General features: G+C 43.1%; 1 protein-coding gene across 2 annotated transcripts in view; it reads left to right on the forward strand.

Annotated features, from left to right (window-relative positions):
- Window positions 1-17,633, forward strand: part of LOC311031722 (myosin-9-like) — a 30,953-nt gene that overhangs the window by 8,988 nt on the left and 4,332 nt on the right. Inside the window, exons 2-32 of one of the 2 annotated variants that reach the window (XM_084038161.1) lie at window positions 2,479-2,810; window positions 4,092-4,248; window positions 5,675-5,702; window positions 5,820-5,913; window positions 6,635-6,655; window positions 7,928-8,020; window positions 8,127-8,190; window positions 8,322-8,420; window positions 8,518-8,661; window positions 8,770-8,865; window positions 9,058-9,329; window positions 9,568-9,741; window positions 9,872-10,045; window positions 10,167-10,281; window positions 11,430-11,614; window positions 11,860-11,981; window positions 12,075-12,144; window positions 12,233-12,393; window positions 12,624-12,732; window positions 12,836-12,967; window positions 13,120-13,326; window positions 14,178-14,315; window positions 14,497-14,620; window positions 14,764-14,935; window positions 15,027-15,239; window positions 15,343-15,487; window positions 15,592-15,798; window positions 16,002-16,106; window positions 16,751-16,903; window positions 17,046-17,294; window positions 17,379-17,591. In XM_084038161.1, the coding sequence (XP_083894287.1) occupies window positions 2,484-2,810; window positions 4,092-4,248; window positions 5,675-5,702; window positions 5,820-5,913; window positions 6,635-6,655; window positions 7,928-8,020; window positions 8,127-8,190; window positions 8,322-8,420; window positions 8,518-8,661; window positions 8,770-8,865; window positions 9,058-9,329; window positions 9,568-9,741; window positions 9,872-10,045; window positions 10,167-10,281; window positions 11,430-11,614; window positions 11,860-11,981; window positions 12,075-12,144; window positions 12,233-12,393; window positions 12,624-12,732; window positions 12,836-12,967; window positions 13,120-13,326; window positions 14,178-14,315; window positions 14,497-14,620; window positions 14,764-14,935; window positions 15,027-15,239; window positions 15,343-15,487; window positions 15,592-15,798; window positions 16,002-16,106; window positions 16,751-16,903; window positions 17,046-17,294; window positions 17,379-17,591 (4,563 nt within the window). In that variant the 5' untranslated portion in view covers window positions 2,479-2,483. The remainder of the gene's footprint in view (window positions 1-2,478; window positions 2,811-4,091; window positions 4,249-5,674; window positions 5,703-5,819; window positions 5,914-6,634; window positions 6,656-7,927; window positions 8,021-8,126; window positions 8,191-8,321; window positions 8,421-8,517; window positions 8,662-8,769; window positions 8,866-9,057; window positions 9,330-9,567; window positions 9,742-9,871; window positions 10,046-10,166; window positions 10,282-11,429; window positions 11,615-11,859; window positions 11,982-12,074; window positions 12,145-12,232; window positions 12,394-12,623; window positions 12,733-12,835; window positions 12,968-13,119; window positions 13,327-14,177; window positions 14,316-14,496; window positions 14,621-14,763; window positions 14,936-15,026; window positions 15,240-15,342; window positions 15,488-15,591; window positions 15,799-16,001; window positions 16,107-16,750; window positions 16,904-17,045; window positions 17,295-17,378; window positions 17,592-17,633) is intronic. The other variant, XM_084038162.1, reaches the window with a different exon arrangement.

The raw sequence follows: 17,633 nt of genomic DNA on the forward strand, positions 1-17,633 counted from the left end.
AAAAGTATCGTTGGCAGATTTTTCACAAATAGTTCATAAATATCCTCATAAGTCTATAATCAGTTGGGCTATAGTTTTGAAGTATCCGTGAGTACAAATCCTCAAAGTAAACATAAGTATTTTGGAGAGACTGTTTGGTTATGAAGTCGCATCAAATTCATCAAAAGTTAGTTTAAAATTAAAGTCTTTTATCAAGCTAGTAAAATGCAAGGCTTGCAAGAGCAATGTTTTTGAAATTTGCATATCTTTTTTTTTAACTATTCATTGCTTTGCATAAAGGTATTTCCTGCACTGTTGTGTATATTGTGCTAACGACATTTAATGATGTTGTGCATTAGAGAGTTAAGAATTTGGCACCAGAATATCGTCCCACTGGGCAACACTGCAATAGCCACATGAAACATTTCCTGCTGATTATATTATTTCAGATGTGATAAATGTAACCTGGCCTGGATCTGAACTCTGCTGTGATTTTCGTCGTGCATATGAGCAACATGGCATATGCAAACTAGTTGGAGATGAGGGAACTTTGAGGGAGGCTAACCACCCAGATGGGGTCGGGAAGATGTCATGCTCCTGCTGTGTTGGAACGATTGAGATGGTAAAGTCTCGGGCCTCCATGTCAGTGAAATGCACATAATGTTCAGTTAATAGCCTAGAGTTGTTCTGCACCTGCTTGAGTTGGGCGGGTTGACTCAAGCACACAGACTTAATTTTCCCTCGTACTGGTAATACTTGTCTAGTCACTTTGTGGATGCGTTAAACCACAGCACTCCCTTTCAACAACATGTTATTTGTCAGCTTTCGGAGGCGTATTTAAGCAAGAACAGCTTGTGCAGAGCTTGTTGTCTATATGCCGATAAAAGATATTGTTTTGACAGAGTAGTTATGTTTGATAGGGAATTTCTGCATGCAGCATTTAAAGTCAACAATTTGCTTTGGATCCCTGCAACTGTTATGGGAAACTTATTATCTAGTTTGACTTAAAGAGATGGTTCGGAGTGAAATGCACCCTAGGTAATTTCCACCATGACATCCAGCCAAATACCCAATGGCTGGATGTCATGGTGGAAATTACCTTGGGTGCATTTCACTCCGAACCATCACTTTAACCTCCAAGCTCAATCTGCTCATCCTGTGTTTGAAGACTGCGCTCTAAGTGCATAATCAGTGTACTTGATGCTACCTGGTCAAACACAAACCTCTACTGCCACCCGTTGAATGCAGCTATCAAATATGAGGGTATATGAATGCATTGTGTTTTCAATCACACAAAACATCTGTTACCACCACTGTTAGCTGTGAGAAGCTGGCTTGCTGTCACCATGTTGAGATGCAATCAAAATGCTCCCAATCCCATATTTTACACCTTTAAAAAATCTTCAATACTTTGACACTAACAGAAAATTACATGGAGCATGAGGATGCTGTGGTGTCGTATACGAAAATAAGTTCTCAAAGTAAACGTCCTCCTCCAGCTCCACCAGTATTCTACAGCCTCACTACAGACTGGTCACGATGGGAGGACGGGCCTTCAGCTGTGCTGCACCTGCACTCTGGAACAATCTGCCCACCTCCCTTAGAAAGGCCAAGTCCATTTATTCTTTTAAATCACTCCCCAAAATTCACATTTTTAAAATCACAGACAAGGACTTCATATGAGTCTTTTTTCTTTTTCTTTTTAGCCCTTTTTACTTTATTTTTATTTTTAGTTGTGAAGCGCATTGAGTCCTAGAAATACGCTATACAAGACTGATTTATTATTATTATTATTTTTGTTATTATTTTTTTCACTCGTATCTTTTTATGCTTCCTCTGAAAAGGAAAAAACACAATAGGCAATTGACTTTTGTTTGCTGAGTTTGTTACTGGGTTTATTCACTGGAATCTTTGGTTTATAAGACCAGAAGTCATGCAGAGGTTTACGCTATCTCACCAAGATCACCCTCAGTCAACCTCCCTCCCTGAGCAGATACTCAACCAACCAGTTGGAATTGCAACAAAGGCATGCTCCCTCACAGGCGTCCCACCAGCAGGACAGCTGGTTTGTTGGAGCACTCAGCCAAACTGGAGGCAGCTCTGCTGGGAGATGAATTGAAATCTCCTGGGCAAATGTTTCTGTCCCCCGGATGGTCCACCAGCTGGAAATTTGTTTAAGTGTTCACAATAGTTTGCCAAAAACGTAACACAGAACCTCATTTGACATGGTTGTGTTTTATGTCGACCTGACCTAACTTTAACCAGGCCTGTTATACATCCCATCAAACCTTTGCATTCCTCAGAGATTGCATGAGAAGATGGAAGGGTAACAGTGGTCTGGTGCTGTAAACAAAGTGCAAACACACATAACCTTTAACTTTCCCCTTCCTGATACTATTGAACTTGTGTCGCATTTCATATGTATTTAATGGATTTGAACGTGATGATGGATAACAAATATGTAAATAATCAGAACATCTTTCTCTCTCTTTGACACAGCTACCATGTCAGCCGCAGACAAGTTCCTGTACGTCGACCGCAATCTGGTCAACAACCCACTGGCACAGGCTGACTGGGCCACCAAGAAGCTGGTATGGGTACCATCAGAGCGCCTGGGCTTCGAAGCCGGCTCCGTGAAGGAGGAGCGTGGCGACGAGTGCGTGGTCGAGCTGGCAGACTCCGGGAAGAAGATCAAGGTGAACAAGGATGACATCCAGAAGATGAACCCGCCAAAGTTCAGCAAGGTGGAGGACATGGCCGAGCTCACTTGCCTGAACGAGGCCTCTGTGCTGCACAACCTGAAGGAGAGATACTATTCTGGCCTTATATACGTGAGTATGCCGCTGTTATGGATGCAAAATACCTTTTTAATGCATTAATTTAGCATAGATGCAATGACTTTGGTACCATGGGTTTAAAGCATTTTGCTTTTGTTTGTTATGAAATCCCCTATGGCTTATAGAAAACAATCTGTGATGGCCAGTCTCTAAACCAGTTTATCCCTCTGTCCGACCTTCTAATTGTCTCACCAAGCCCCATTGTTTAAGACATTGTACACACATTGTCACTGCAAAGAAAGTATGCAATATTCGAGCATACATATAATATGCAAGCCTGTCTGTCTCACTATTCCCTCCAGTTATGTGTCGTTTGCTGTCTCCCTTCTCTCTATTTGGAGTTATCTTGTAAACAGGAAGCTGCAGGGAACAATGAGAGATGAAGAGAGAGTTAGGAGGGAGGGGCGTCACAGTTCAGTATTCGCATACTGAACTGTTCGCATTCGTGTAACTGCTATTACTTCCCCCATAATTAATGTTATTTATTCCCATGTGGTGGGCTGAGTGATTTGGTCTCTTGGACTCTGTGGCGTGTGACCCGGTCATATCAACACAGCCCGTTGTCCCCTCCCCCCAAAGATCCAGGCTGCAGTTGGTTAGGCTGCCTCTAGGCTCTGCAGTCTTTAGATTGACCTCAAGGGAGAGCGGGTGTACGACAGAGGGAGAGCTCCTGGTACAGAGATGTTGGGGAGGGCAGCACAGGAATGCAGCACATAGAAAAGAAATCTGCAGTTATGGTTGCGGGAGAAAGAGTCCAGATGCACAAACAGAAAAGATTTAGTGGAGTTTAGAGAAAGGAATGGAGGAGTTTTAGTGTTGTAAGCAGAACAAAAGACATTCTCCCTTGTAGACCTGAGATGTGATGTGTCTAACCGGTCAAGGAGCTGTGATTTTACAATGCCAAGGCCAATCATCAGTTTAAATGTGCAGCAGGGTGGGGTTGAGATTACATAATAATATAGGACGGTAACAAATCAAGACTTCATGGGACACTTTCAGTTCTGTCTTTATGTGGGATGGTAAAGCCTTATTGTTAAATCAGTGCAACTTCTCTATTTTAAAGAGAAGCACTTTTGTTGTGGTAAGCACTATATCACTTAGCATATGAAAGGACCAGCATCCCAGTCCATGATCTTTTCACGTGTCCAGTCTCTAGGATTTTACTTTTTATGAATAAACATGTATCCCATTTAACACCAAAAACGTCCATAATTTCTTCTTATTCCATGTTCCAAGTACAGCTTTTTAAAATCTATTTGTCTATCTGCCCTGCAGACATACTCTGGCCTCTTCTGTGTCGTCATAAACCCCTACAAGAACCTGCCAATCTACTCAGAGGAGATTGTTGACATGTACAAGGGCAAGAAGAGGCATGAAATGCCGCCTCACATCTACGCCATCACTGACACATCTTACAGAAGCATGATGCAGGGTAAGTTGCTGTCCCCACTCTAAAACCAGTATGAGTATATTGTATGAGAACATAAGAACGGAATTAGTGAATTTAAAAGCCTGTATAACAAACTACTCTTTTTGTTGTGGCCTTGATTCAATCTATTTTCCTGCTTGTAATATGGCTCCCTTTTTAAGAATACATTGTCAATGAAGCTACCGTATAGAGCTATAAACTATAAGGCTATCAAGAGACTAGGTTATATGCATACACGTACTGTAATATAGGCTGTTTATTTATGTCGGGGCCTGCTCTAAAAAAGAAATGAGGTCTATGGGAGTTGCTTGTATGTTGATTTTGGGCCTTCAAATAGAAAAAATGGGGACCAATTGCTGGAGAATATTGGCAGAGTACTTCATATGATTTACTCACTCCACTGGCCTCAGAAATACCAGACGCTCTCAATTCTAGCTAAGAAAGGCTGTTAAAAAACAAGGCATGTGTGTCTCCTACAGCTCAATTGTTGCATTCTTTGGAAGGATATAAAGGGGATGTAAAAATAAAATGCTATGTTTGTTCTTGAAACTAATGCAGCTTGATTTTATGTAGACATGGTAGGCAAACAATCTGATGTGTATATCCATGCAAATAGACTTCTAAACTGTGCTCTCGGATTTACAACAGTGTGCAAAAAACACTTGAATACGTCTTCCTTCTGCTACTTGCATACATTTACTCACGTTTACGTGCTCCTCTTACTTACAATTTCCTGTGTTTGGCATGTACGTCTTGGTTGAGGCTATAAGCCATGCTACATTATCTCAATATGCAGTGTTTTGTGACTTGAATCAACATTAAAAACAAAAGCTGATAATTGTGATATCAGACTAGATATCGTGTTGGATTTTGGATATCGTAATATGGCATAAGAGTTGTCTTTTCCTGCGTTTACAGGCTGCATTACAGTAAAGTTAGGAATTGAACAGGCTGTCCTAGCAGTTGTTGTTTACTTTTACCCACTTAGTCATTATATCCAAGTGATTATTTCTTAAAAATTTAATAACTTGTAAAAGCACCAACATTCAGCCCCACAATATTGATACCATGGTATTTGGTCAAAAGTGTTGTGATATTTGATTTTTCTGCATATCACCCAGCCCTAATTCCGAGCACCTAATTGTTATTTCCTGCAGGGCTATTGTATTGCAAACAACTCCCCTCTATCCTCTTTGTGCACCTCCATGTTCGGCTCCAGAAAAGTGGGAGGTTAAGGCTCATTAGCTGGTTCGTTTTAAACCCGGCAGCACCTCTTACCAGCCACAGGAAGCCGGATATTGATTTCCTGCCTGTGGCAAATGCACTTCCTGTTGTACCGCCTACAAAACTGTATGTGCTGTAGTGATAACGTATGCAGCATAGTTGTTCTTCAGGGGTTGCATAACCAACGTTTGCATCTTGTCTGCAGATCGTGAAGACCAGTCCATTCTTTGCACGTGAGTTACAAATGTCTGAGTAACAATATTCCCTGTGTTGGAGTAACATTATATTAGTCACTAACTTGTGTTAGACTCTCCATCTCTTAATTGTCTTTCTCTCCATTTGAAACACAGAGGAGAGTCTGGTGCCGGTAAGACAGAGAACACCAAAAAGGTCATCCAGTATCTGGCTCACGTGGCCTCCTCTCACAAGACCAAGAAAGACCAGGTTAGTCCTGCCTCTGATCCACACCCTTCATCCATCAAACCCTACTCCCATTACTCTTTTACAAAGTCACGCCTTTTATCTTTCCATTTACTCCCTTCATCTCTCACTTCACTCCCTCCTGTTTCCTTTTCATTTGATTCATTTTCAGGTGAGACACACTCCCTAATTCCTCCAGCACTTTCGTCTTCCAGGAACAACATTTTCCCCATCCCTCTTTGAACACTTGACAGATCACTTTTTCAACTGTGTATCTGTGTGTGGGTGTGTTTGTGTGTGTGTGTGTGTGTGTGTGTGTATGCACACTTGATTGTGTACATGATTGTCAATCCATCACCATATTGTTGTGTTCAAACAGTAATTTTTTGCCACAGAAAAGAACTACCATCAAAGGAAAATGGGTGGATAAAAAGATAAAAGCCCTGCAGGCACAGAGAAACATTAGTGCACGTTTCAAGGCTTCTGACTTTTTATATAGACCAGAGGCCTCACTTCACATATGATTAATTTGGCTTCGCCGACGTTGCTGCTTCTCATGAGAAATAAAACTAGCGTCTAGCAGTCAGGCATTACGTCAGACTCCGCTGGAAAACCTGCACTACTGTTATCTGGCCTGCCAGTTTATGATAGACGCTGCTGAAAGCAACATAGCGGGGTTTGATGAAAACCACACCTATCATCCCTTTTTTTTGAGGTTGTTGTATTTCTCTCTTCCCATCAACAGAACAGCTCGATCCTGTCACATGTGAGTTAACTCTCTCCCACAATTCACTCTTCCTCCCCACCTGCTTCTGTCATCACCGTCCTCCTCCTCCTCCTCCACACCCATCCCCCTTCATTCTCCCTCTCCTTCCCCTCGCTGGAGTCACTTTGTATTGAGGGCAGAGGTGACGTGTCTTTGCCAGCCAATAGGAAGTAGGGAGGAAGTTTGTTTGCAGACCAGTGGCAGCCGTATGTGTTCCTGTGAAAAATTCAGCCAGACAATAGTAGGATAAGAGGGAGGGGTCTTTGCTGGAAAAAGAAACACAGCAATGTTTTGTCTGATAGATGTATTTCTAGATGTGTCTGGTTGAATTTTTCATCATTTGTATCGCTACTCTCTGCGTGCACCTGAGTACAAAGTTTGACTGTGCTTTTCTGATTTTGCATTTAAAAAAAAGCTTAAGGTGTGTGAGATACACCTGAGTGATGGGTTATTAGATTTTTTTATTTATTAAGAAGTTCAGTGAAAGAACAGTAGTCCAGAGTCAGATTTGTAGTATAGTTTGAAATGAAATAATAATCCAGGGCCTTCAATCTTGTACTATCACTCAGAAAAGCCTGATATGAATGACACTCACAGACAACTTCTGACAAACATTTCCACAATTTCATTGCTTTGAATTCTTTCAACTCAACATGTAATATTTACTCACTATACCTATGAATCACTGCAATGGTGGCCTTTTGATTTTGGCTGATGTACTTCCATGTGTTTTCTGGGTGGATGAGTGAGTGATCATCAGCCAAATGGGTTAAAATCCACATTGTCCTTTGAAAATAAATGAGTAAAAACAATCAAATGTAGTTTGAAGGAAGAAATTCAAGATTATATTAAAGTTGAAAGGGCTGCTTGTTTTTTGTTTGTTTTTTTGTGTGCTTGGGGGTTCACTGGTTTATTCTGCTCTGGGTAACAGGTGATGGGTTACTGATACGGGTGTTTGCAGATTTGGGCACTAACATGATATGTGGTAAAAAATGCTTGTGTGTGGTGTGTGTGTTGCTGGTGTGTTTTGTACATATATGGTGTCCCTCCTTTTTATCACCGTTTAAATGTTTTTGTACACTCCTTGTTCTCCCCTCCTCCTCAGACGTAAGTACATCATGGGTAAATGAAGGCATAGCACTATGTCACAGCATATTAAAAAAAAATTTAACTAATCAGTTTCTTACAATGACGTAACATTCTAGTAAATAAACGGCTCGTAATGCTTTGGTGCTTTAATCTTTGCCTTGCTGTTCTTTTCATTTCCACCAGGGAGAGCTGGAGAAGCAGCTGCTGCAGGCTAACCCCATCCTAGAGGCCTTTGGAAATGCCAAGACGGTCAAAAACGACAACTCCTCCCGATTCGTAAGACTTGGTGCTACTTCCTGAGATTCAGGATTCTTATTAACTGCCTGTTTTCCAGCGTGATTGCTCCACATACCCTTCATAAATTTCTGTTTTTTCTTCATAGGGAAAATTCATCAGGATCAACTTTGATGTCAACGGTTACATCGTTGGTGCGAATATCGAAACTTGTATCCTTGATGCTGTCATTGCTTGTCTTTAGATTTGAAGATATCGACAGCAGGATTTTCTCAAAGACAGTATTTGGAAATGTAGCCATGGTAGTATCAAGAAAACATGTCCTTGACAGATTGACCACCAGACCTGTTGGAGAAATCCCGTGCCATTCGCCAGGCCAAAGATGAGAGGACCTTCCACGTCTTCTACTACTTGCTCACGGGGGCTGGAGATAAATTGCGCAGTAAGCAACATATTGCATAAAGACAGAAGGTCCTTCCTGTAAATATTTTAACTTCTATTTTGCCATTTTACTCACTCCAACGATCCTTTTCTCCCAGATGAACTCCTCCTTGAAAATTACAACAACTACCGTTTCCTTTCCAACGGGAACGTCACAATTCCTGGGCAGCAGGACAAGGACCTGTTCACAGAGACCCTGGAGGCCTTCAGGATCATGAGTATCCCAGAGGAAGAGCAGATAGGTCAGGCAAATGGAAAACTACTTTCAAAACAAGTTATTTATTTATTTATGGCTGCGTAATGTCATTGCAACATAAAACCATGTTTACGTTCATCTTCTTTTTGTGCAGGGATGTTGAAGGTGGTGGCCTCTGTGCTGCAGCTCGGGAACATGAGCTTCAAGAAGGAGCGCCACACAGACCAGGCCTCCATGCCTGACGACACCGGTAAGTCGGTCATAACCTGAAATAGCTGGCTGTGTCCAGCAAAGGTAGCATATTGTACAGTAGTCAGTGCTGTAAATAACCATAAATTGTTGATGCTGGAGCTATATCGTTGTTTTCCTGCTCTCCTTATTCTCTTTTAACTCCACCTCTTCTGTGTTGCTCACTTTCCTTCTCCCGATTCCTTTGCAACAGCTGCCCAGAAGGTGAGTCACCTCATGGGCATGAATGTCACAGACTTCACCAGGGCCATCCTGTCACCCAGGATCAAGGTGGGCAGAGATTACGTCCAGAAGGCTCAGACCCAGGAGCAGGCAGAGTTTGCCGTGGAGGCCCTGGCCAAGGCCACATATGAGAGAATGTTCCGCTGGCTCGTCATGAGGATCAACAAGGCCCTGGACAAGACTAAGAGGCAGGGAGCCTCCTTCATCGGCATCCTAGATATCGCTGGATTTGAGATATTTGAGGTAAATAATTGAGGCAAACCGTACATGACTTGATAGCGTAGTCTAGGGTTGGGTGATATTGAAACAAAACTGACATTTCAATATATTTTTTGTTTGGCAATATATATTGCGATGTGATAAAAAACAAGATAGCATAATTAATCCATCTGAACAAATATATATAAAAATATCCTTCATGTGTTTTACTTGTGCTGATCAATGGTGGTGTTAAGCATTTTTCTCCCTGTCTGTCCCCCAGCTGAACTCCTTTGAGCAGCTGTGCATCAACTACACCAACGAGAAGCTGCAGCAGCTCTTCAACCACACCATGTTCATCCTGGAGCAGGAGGAGTACCAGAGGGAGGGCATCGAGTGGAGCTTCATCGACTTCGGCCTAGACCTGCAGCCCTGCATCGAGCTTATTGAGAAACCTGTGAGTCTGAAGATCTTACTCACCTGTCGAGCTTTCATTTCCTCATGTGATCTGATATTAAGTCCTGTTTACTTTGTTCTTTCACTGAGTTAAGTACTTCATAGCCTTTCTGTATCTCTTCTGCATGCAGGCTAGTCCCCCTGGTATCCTAGCTCTGCTGGATGAGGAGTGCTGGTTTCCCAAAGCCACAGACAAGAGCTTTGTGGAGAAGGTGCTCCAGGAGCAGGGCAACCATCCCAAGTTCTTTAAGCCCAAGAAACTGAAGGATGAAGCAGATTTCTGTGTCATCCATTACGCTGGCAAGGTAAATGTTTTTTTTGTTTTTTTTGTCATGTCTTTCCTGTTGCATTTGTGCTGTTCTCATACTTTCTAATAATCTCCCAGAGATCTAAGAGCAAGTCTTCTTGCCTAATGTTACTCCTCAGGTGGACTATAAGGCAGATGAGTGGCTGATGAAGAACATGGACCCCTTGAATGACAACGTGGCTTCACTGCTCAACCAGTCGACGGACAAGTTTGTGTCTGAGCTCTGGAAGGATGGTAAGTTGAGGCAGATGTTAACTTGTTGCAGTAAGCCAGGAATCGCTGCGGTGCTCAATGTGGGGGAATATATTTCTTGTTGGGTTCCTGTTTTGCATTTCATAGTGCTTTCTTTCTCTTTTTTTATTGTGTGTGTGTGGACCTTTGTTTTTACCTTCTCAAATCCCACTTGTTGTTTCCAACCACTTCTTCCTCTGTATGCCCCAATTTTGTCTGTCATTCTTTCTTTTACTGGGTCTCAGAGGTACAGAATTGTCAGAGAGCCTATTTTTATCAGCGTTTTCCTATTCTACACTCAGGTGACGAGGTTTCTTTTTCATCTATTCAGTCTTTCCTCGTTATTCCTGCTGTCTGTTTTTAAACATGCTTATTTCCACCATGAATCCTCTCTGCTATCCATCCATTTCTCCTAAATGTTCAACTTGTGTTTTGGGCTTAAACTTTATTTTTTGTGTGTCTTTTAATCAACTGTGAGTACAGTAATAAACATCTGGTCATCTTACCACTTGTTGCTCTATCATTGAACTCTCCTTTTCTCCCTCTGTGTAATAGTGTTGTTTGGGGACTCCTGGTGTTGGTCATGGGTACTGCAACGATGGGTATATATTGCATGGGTTTGGTTTTTTTTTTTTATTGAATTTTTTGAATCACCAGAAAAATACATGCCCACTGCAACCGCCAAAGTTTGCCACCTTCCTGACACATACGTATATTTAGGTGAACCATCACACAGTTTTCACTCGGAGAGCTACAAACTGGCGGTGTCAACAGTTGACCAGCCCCTTCCATTCACTGCACTTGAGTTTTTTTTGGTTTTTCGTTATGTTGTGTCATCTCTCCACCCTTCACTGGCTTTTTATGACTCCTCTGTTGTCGTCCTACGCCTGATTTCCCCTTTTCCCTCAGCATTCACTCAGTGTTTGTGTGGTGTTTCACTGGTCCTGGTATTATGAACCACTTCTACTCTCTCCTGGTGTATGTTTACCAAAAGGGAGTGGAGAGACAATGGTTATAGTCATTCTTCCTTGTGACATGCATTTGGTTTGAGTTTGCCTGGTTAAATATTCAAATGATTAAATGAAAACACACTGGCTTCTTACATAATGTCTCTCTTCTCTCTATTTCTCTCTATCGTTTACTTATTTCAGTGGACCACATTGTGGGTCTGGATAAGGTGTCTATGTCCGATATGCCTGGTGGCTTCAGGACCCGCAAGGGCATGTTCCGCACAGTGGGCCAGCTGTACAAAGAGCAGCTGTCCAAGCTCATGGCCACTTTGAGGAACACAAACCCCAACTTCGTCCGGTGCATCATCCCCAACCACGAAAAAAAGGTACCCGAGAAGTACTGGCATCTATTAGGGTGTTTCTACCACAGGAACTTTCCCTGAGGACCAAAAACCTTTCTCCTCTCAATCGTTAATAATAATAATAATAATAGGCCATCATTCTTAAATCCATCAGAGCTTTAGATGCAGTAGAAACACAATCGGAAATGTGCAAGAGGGAAAATGCTGTAAGCCACTGTATCGAACAGAGCTGTTCACACTGCTAATCGGCAAATGTTCTCCTTTTTCAGGCTGGTAAACTGGACCCCCATCTGGTTCTGGACCAGCTCAGGTGCAATGGTGTGCTGGAGGGGATCCGCATCTGCAGACAGGGCTTCCCCAACCGCATCGTCTTCCAGGAGTTCAGACAGAGGTACAGAAAAATTAACACTGTTCCCTGTATGTCTCGTTCCCAGGCAGCTATGTGTAAGAAAAATTTAAATCCTATCATCCGTCCCTCTCCAAGGTATGAAATCCTCACTCCCAATGCCATCCCCAAGGGTTTCATGGATGGAAAGCAGGCCTGTGTGCTCATGGTAAGGGGTCTACAACATTCTAGCTAAGCTCCACAGTAACAAACCTGTCTGCAGTGTAATGTGATCAATGAGTCTCCTGTCCTGTCAGATAAAAAGCCTGGAGCTGGACCCCAACCTGTACCGGATCGGCCAGAGCAAAGTTTTCTTCAGAGCAGGAGTCCTTGCTCACCTGGAGGAGGAGAGAGACATGAAGATCACAGACATAATCATCAGTTTCCAGGCCTGGTGCAGAGGCTACGTGGCCCGCAAGTATGTCGAGACGATCACCCACAATCTGTAACTCTGCCGTCGGCATGATCCCGTTTAGTAGATGCTGGAAAAAAATATTCAAAGCATAATTTGAGTGGCAACAATAAAGCACAATTCACATACTTCAAACTGGAACAAGACTTTATTTTTCTGCATCTCAATCACACATATTGCCATGCAGTTGAATGCAAAATAAAGGCCGTCTGTTTTTCTCTAATATTGCTTTGCAGAGCCTTTGCCAAGAGACAGCAGCAACTGACAGCAATGAAGGTGATCCAGAGGAACTGTGCTGCTTACCTTAAACTCAGGAACTGGCAGTGGTGGAGGCTCTTCACCAAGGTGAACTTCAGTCTCCTACAACATCTTGGCTAAGATCCTGTGAAAACCATTTTCCACCTTTTCCGTCTTTTCTAACTCCTTATTTCTACCATCTTCTCTGCAGGTGAAGCCTCTGCTGCAAGTCAGCAGGCAGGAGGAGGAGATGCAGGCCAAGGATGACGAGCTGGTTAAGGTGAAGGAGAAACATTTGTATGCTGAGCACCAGCTCCAGGAGATGGAGGAAAAACAGCATCAGGTAAATTTGAGGAATCCACAGTTTTCTTTTACATTTATGGTCTTCTCCATGTTAGGATATTGTTTTTTATTAATATTAATTAATGGATGATGAAGTATTTATTTTTAGGCAACTGTGCACAATATTCAAGTCCTCTGTTTTCATGCTTACAGTTGAGTGCTGAGAAGATGGCCCTGCAGGAGCAGCTCCAGGCAGAAACCGAACTCTGTGCTGAAGCTGAGGAGATGAGAGCCCGTCTGGCCTCTAGGAAGCAGGAGCTGGAGGAGATCCTCCACGACCTGGAGGCCCGTGTGGAGGAGGAGGAAGAGCGTGCCTCTCAGCTCGTATCTGAGAAAAAGAAGATGCAGCAAAATATTGGAGTAAGTTCACACACGTTATCCCCCCACTAGTTTGAACACGTAGAAGAGGGCTGGGCAATATATTGAGTTTTTTACATATATCTATTATATTTTTGAACACGATATAGGGTAAGACAACATCATGTATATGTAGAGATTGAGATGTTGTGTTAAAATAACATTTTATGTTTCCCCGTGTCTGTCCCTCACACGTCCCAAATGCAGCAACAACATGGCAGACACAAACGAGAGGCAAGAGTAGTAAAATAAAAAATAATGGCTCGTTCATTTGGAGATGGTTTGGTTTCAAAGTTTCTGATGAGCAGCAGAATACAGTCATTTGTAGAGAATGACCCAAACAGGTTGAGAAAGCTCCGTAAAGCGGAGTCCTACGCGCACCTGTGTCTGGGATCGAGGCACCAGGGGCGGATGAAAAAACTCTGTGAAAGTCGCTGTCTGGTCAGCGTGGAGCTGGTACTCGCAGCCATGTCCGGGATGGAGAGTGGAGAGGAGCTGCCTCGCTCTTCCCCCTAAGCCACACTTAAACCCTCTGTCAAATATTCAGACGCTTGGATTTTTTCTAAGCCTGCCTTTTCTGCCTCTAAAAACTGTATTTGAGCTTAAGGTAGCCTGCAGACAGCTCAACAAATGGCCAAGATAGGAGAAGGTCAAAGTTTAATTTGACTTGAAACTTACTTTGTTTTTGTTCTTTTTTTAATGGGGAAAAAATATTGAGATATATATCGAGTATTGCCTTTCAGCTAAAAAAATATTGACATGATTTTTGGTTCATATCACCTAGCCCTAACGTTGAATACACACTGGTGTTGCCTCGCCAACCCATTCATTACACGTGGTTTATCTGCTTAAAGGACTTGGAGCAGCAGCTGGATGAGGAGGAAGCAGCCAGACAGAAGCTTCAGCTGGAGAAGGTCACCTTGGAGGCCAAGATGAAGAAGATTGAAGACGATGTCATGGTTCTGGATGACCAAAACAACAAACTAAACAAGGTTAGTCAACATTGTGATGGACACTGGACTACTGGAGTAGTGGTAACTCGTTCATCTTTTCTGGTGTAAGCTCACTGACAAACTTAAGATGGAAATAATAACTACAACTGCACTCGATTGAACCCTTCCTGTTAATTTGAGATGCCTCTTGCTTAAAGTCCATTTAATTTTATGAATACAGGAGAAGAAGTTGTTGGATGACAGGATCTCCGAGTTCACCACCAACCTGACGGAGGAGGAGGAGAAATCCAAGAGCCTGCAGAAACTCAAGACCAAACATGAGGCTATGATCACAGACTTGGAGGGTAGGAAGAAAACATTCAGTTTTTCAGTAGCATTATAGATCCCACTGGTCCCAAACAGGAAACAGTATTATTACAGTTTCCAATTTTCAGCATCTTTTTCTCCACCCTATAATCTCATATTTACCCTTTTTTTTTCTTATCAGACCGCCTGCGCAGGGAGGAGAAGCAGCGCCAAGAGCTGGAAAAGAACCGACGTAAGCTGGATGGTGACTTCAATGAGATACATGACCAGATTGCTGAGCTGCAGGCCCAGATTGCTGAGCTCCGTGCTCAACTAGCCAAGAAGGAGGAAGAGCTCCAGGCAGCTCTGGCCAGGTCTGTATGGGACTCTACTGCTGATTGTTTACCATTGTTGCCCTACTCCCCAACTCCATTTACTAATTTTTGCTGCTATTCCTCCCTTAAGAATTGAGGAGGAGGCAGCACAGAAGAACCTGGCCCATAAAAAGATCCGTGAGATGGAGGCTCAGCTGTCTGAACTGCAGGAGGATCTGGAGCTGGAGAAGCAGGCCCGCACTAAGGCAGAGAAACACCGCAGGGACCTGGGAGAGGAGCTGGAGGCCCTCAAGACGGAGCTAGAGGACACTCTGGACTCCACCGCTGCTCAGCAAGAGCTCAGGTACAGCTACTAGGCTCTGCTACACCAGTTTACCTAACGGGCAGAGGTTTAAGTCCGTTATACATTTTGACACAATTAGATAAGCTCTGCTCTTTTTTCTCAGGAGCAAGCGTGAGACAGAGGTGGCACATCTTAAAAAGACCCTGGACGACGAGGCCAAAGTTCACGAGCATCAGCTGGTTGAGATGAGGCAGAAACATGGCCAGGCCTTTGACGAGCTCAATGAGCAGCTGGAGCAGGCTAAGAGGGTAAATCATTTTCAGAGTCCTTTTTTCCAACTACTTTGATTTCACCTGGATGCACACTTCTTCTTCTGACTGCTGAAAGCATTAATGCCTGTCCTTTCCTGCAGAACAAAGTGTCCATGGAGAAGGCCAAGCAGGCTCTGGAGTCTGAGAGGAACGAGCTGGCCATTGAGATTCAGACACTGATGCAGGGAAAGGGGGACTCTGAGCATCGTAGGAAGAAGGCTGAAGGCCTGCTCCAAGAGCTGCAGCTCAAACATTCAGAGAGTGAGCGACAGAGGCAGGAGCAGGCTGACAAACTGACAAAAACGCAGGTACAACTCGTTCCAACATGCTGTTTGCACCTACAACTTTTGCATCGATGATTACTGCTTTCTGTGTGTGCCTATCACGTCTGTAGTCAGTAAATGTTAATGTGATTACATCTATGGAACTGGTTATTCTACTCTCATTCAAATACAAAGTAGACTATGTGTTGTATGTGTTCAGTGGTTAATTTGTTGTCTTTTGTCGACAGGCTGAACTGGAGACTGTTAATACCGTGCTGTGTGACGTGGAGGGCAAGTCCATCAAGGCAACGAAAGACTGCTCTGCTGTGGAGTCCCAGCTGCAGGATATTCAGGTACTCACTGACATCCATGCTGTGTGTTTGTTTATGGTGTAATAACAGACAGAGAGGAGAGGCATTCATTCACATGATTTAATGAATGATTAAACTGCTGTACATATAATCTGTGCCAGCTGTCAAATGTACTACTGAAAGAAAATTTGTGTCTGATAGTTTTATGCAAAATGGATAATTAGGATTACATCTGCTAATTTTCTCCCATTTTAAAAATAAATAAATTAAAAATTCCAGAATCTTTGAATCTGTAAATATTTTTCTTTTCCAAACTTTAACTACTGTATATGAGATGCGTCTTGCATCACTGTAAAGCCGTACTGTGTGTACCGTGGAGGTCTAGAGTTTCCACAACACACTGTAGGGTTCACTCAATCACACTTGTTGTGATGTCCTGCTCATAAAGTGATTTGAAACTCAGATTTAAGGGGGCACAAAGAAAAACCCCATTCGGCAGATTAATATGAAAATCAGTACAGTGAAGCTCAAACATCCACATAAAGTAATTATAATAAGAATTTGTTTTGTGGTGAAAGGGGACTTCAGTCAATTATTACTTTGTGTTAATTGAGTAGATAAATCGCTTACATTTTGAGATATTACAGTCAATGTAATTTAGCTTCATATGGCCTTCTCTAAAACAGGAACTACTCCAGGAAGAGACTCGCCAGAAACTGTCACACAGCACACGTCTGCGCCAGCTGGAGGATGAACAGAACAACCTGAGAGAACAGCTGGAGGAAGAAGAGGAGGCAAAGAGAAATGTAGAGAAGCAGCTGCAGACGGTTCAGGCTCAGGTAAGAAATAAAACACATGATCGTCTACTGATAACTTCAGAAGTGAGAAACCTCATTGCTGCCTTAGTAGGGATACTTGATGAAGCACACGACTACCTCACTGCACCGAACGTTTTGAGTGACACCCCCTCTTTCCTTATAGCTCCTTGAAATGAAGAAGAAGGTTGAGACGGATTCAGGTTGTCTGGAGACTGCAGAGGAGGTGAAGAAAAGGCTTCAGAGGGACCTGGAGTCATCAAACCAGCGACTGGAGGAGAAATGCTCCGCCTTCGAGAAGTTGGACAAAACAAAGACACGTGTCCAGCAAGAGTTGGACGACCTGCTGGTGGACCAGGACCACCTCCGACAGATCGTCTCCAACCTGGAGAAGAAGCAGAAGAAGTTTGACCAGGTGAGTTGTGTTGGTGTTATTTCATCTGTATGAAATTGAAATCTTTGAATTAAGACTTGACGCTGTCATCTTGACATTCTGTAGATGCTGGCAGAGGAGAAGAACATTTCTGCCCGCTATGCAGAGGAGCGTGACCGAGCTGAAGCTGAGGCCCGTGAGAAGGAGACCCGTGCACTCGCTTTAGCCCGTGAGCTGGAGACTCTGATGGACGTCAAAGAGGAAGTCGACCGCAACAACAAGCTCCTGCGGGCTGAAATGGAGGACCTGGTATCCTCCAAGGACGATGTTGGCAAGAATGTAAGTCTGGAACATGTGTTTTCAGAGGTTTGAGCCTGTGCA

This window comes from Eutrigla gurnardus, assembly GCF_963514095.1.
Source record: "Eutrigla gurnardus genome assembly, chromosome: 20".
Classification (NCBI taxonomy): Eukaryota; Metazoa; Chordata; class Actinopteri; order Perciformes; family Triglidae; genus Eutrigla; species Eutrigla gurnardus.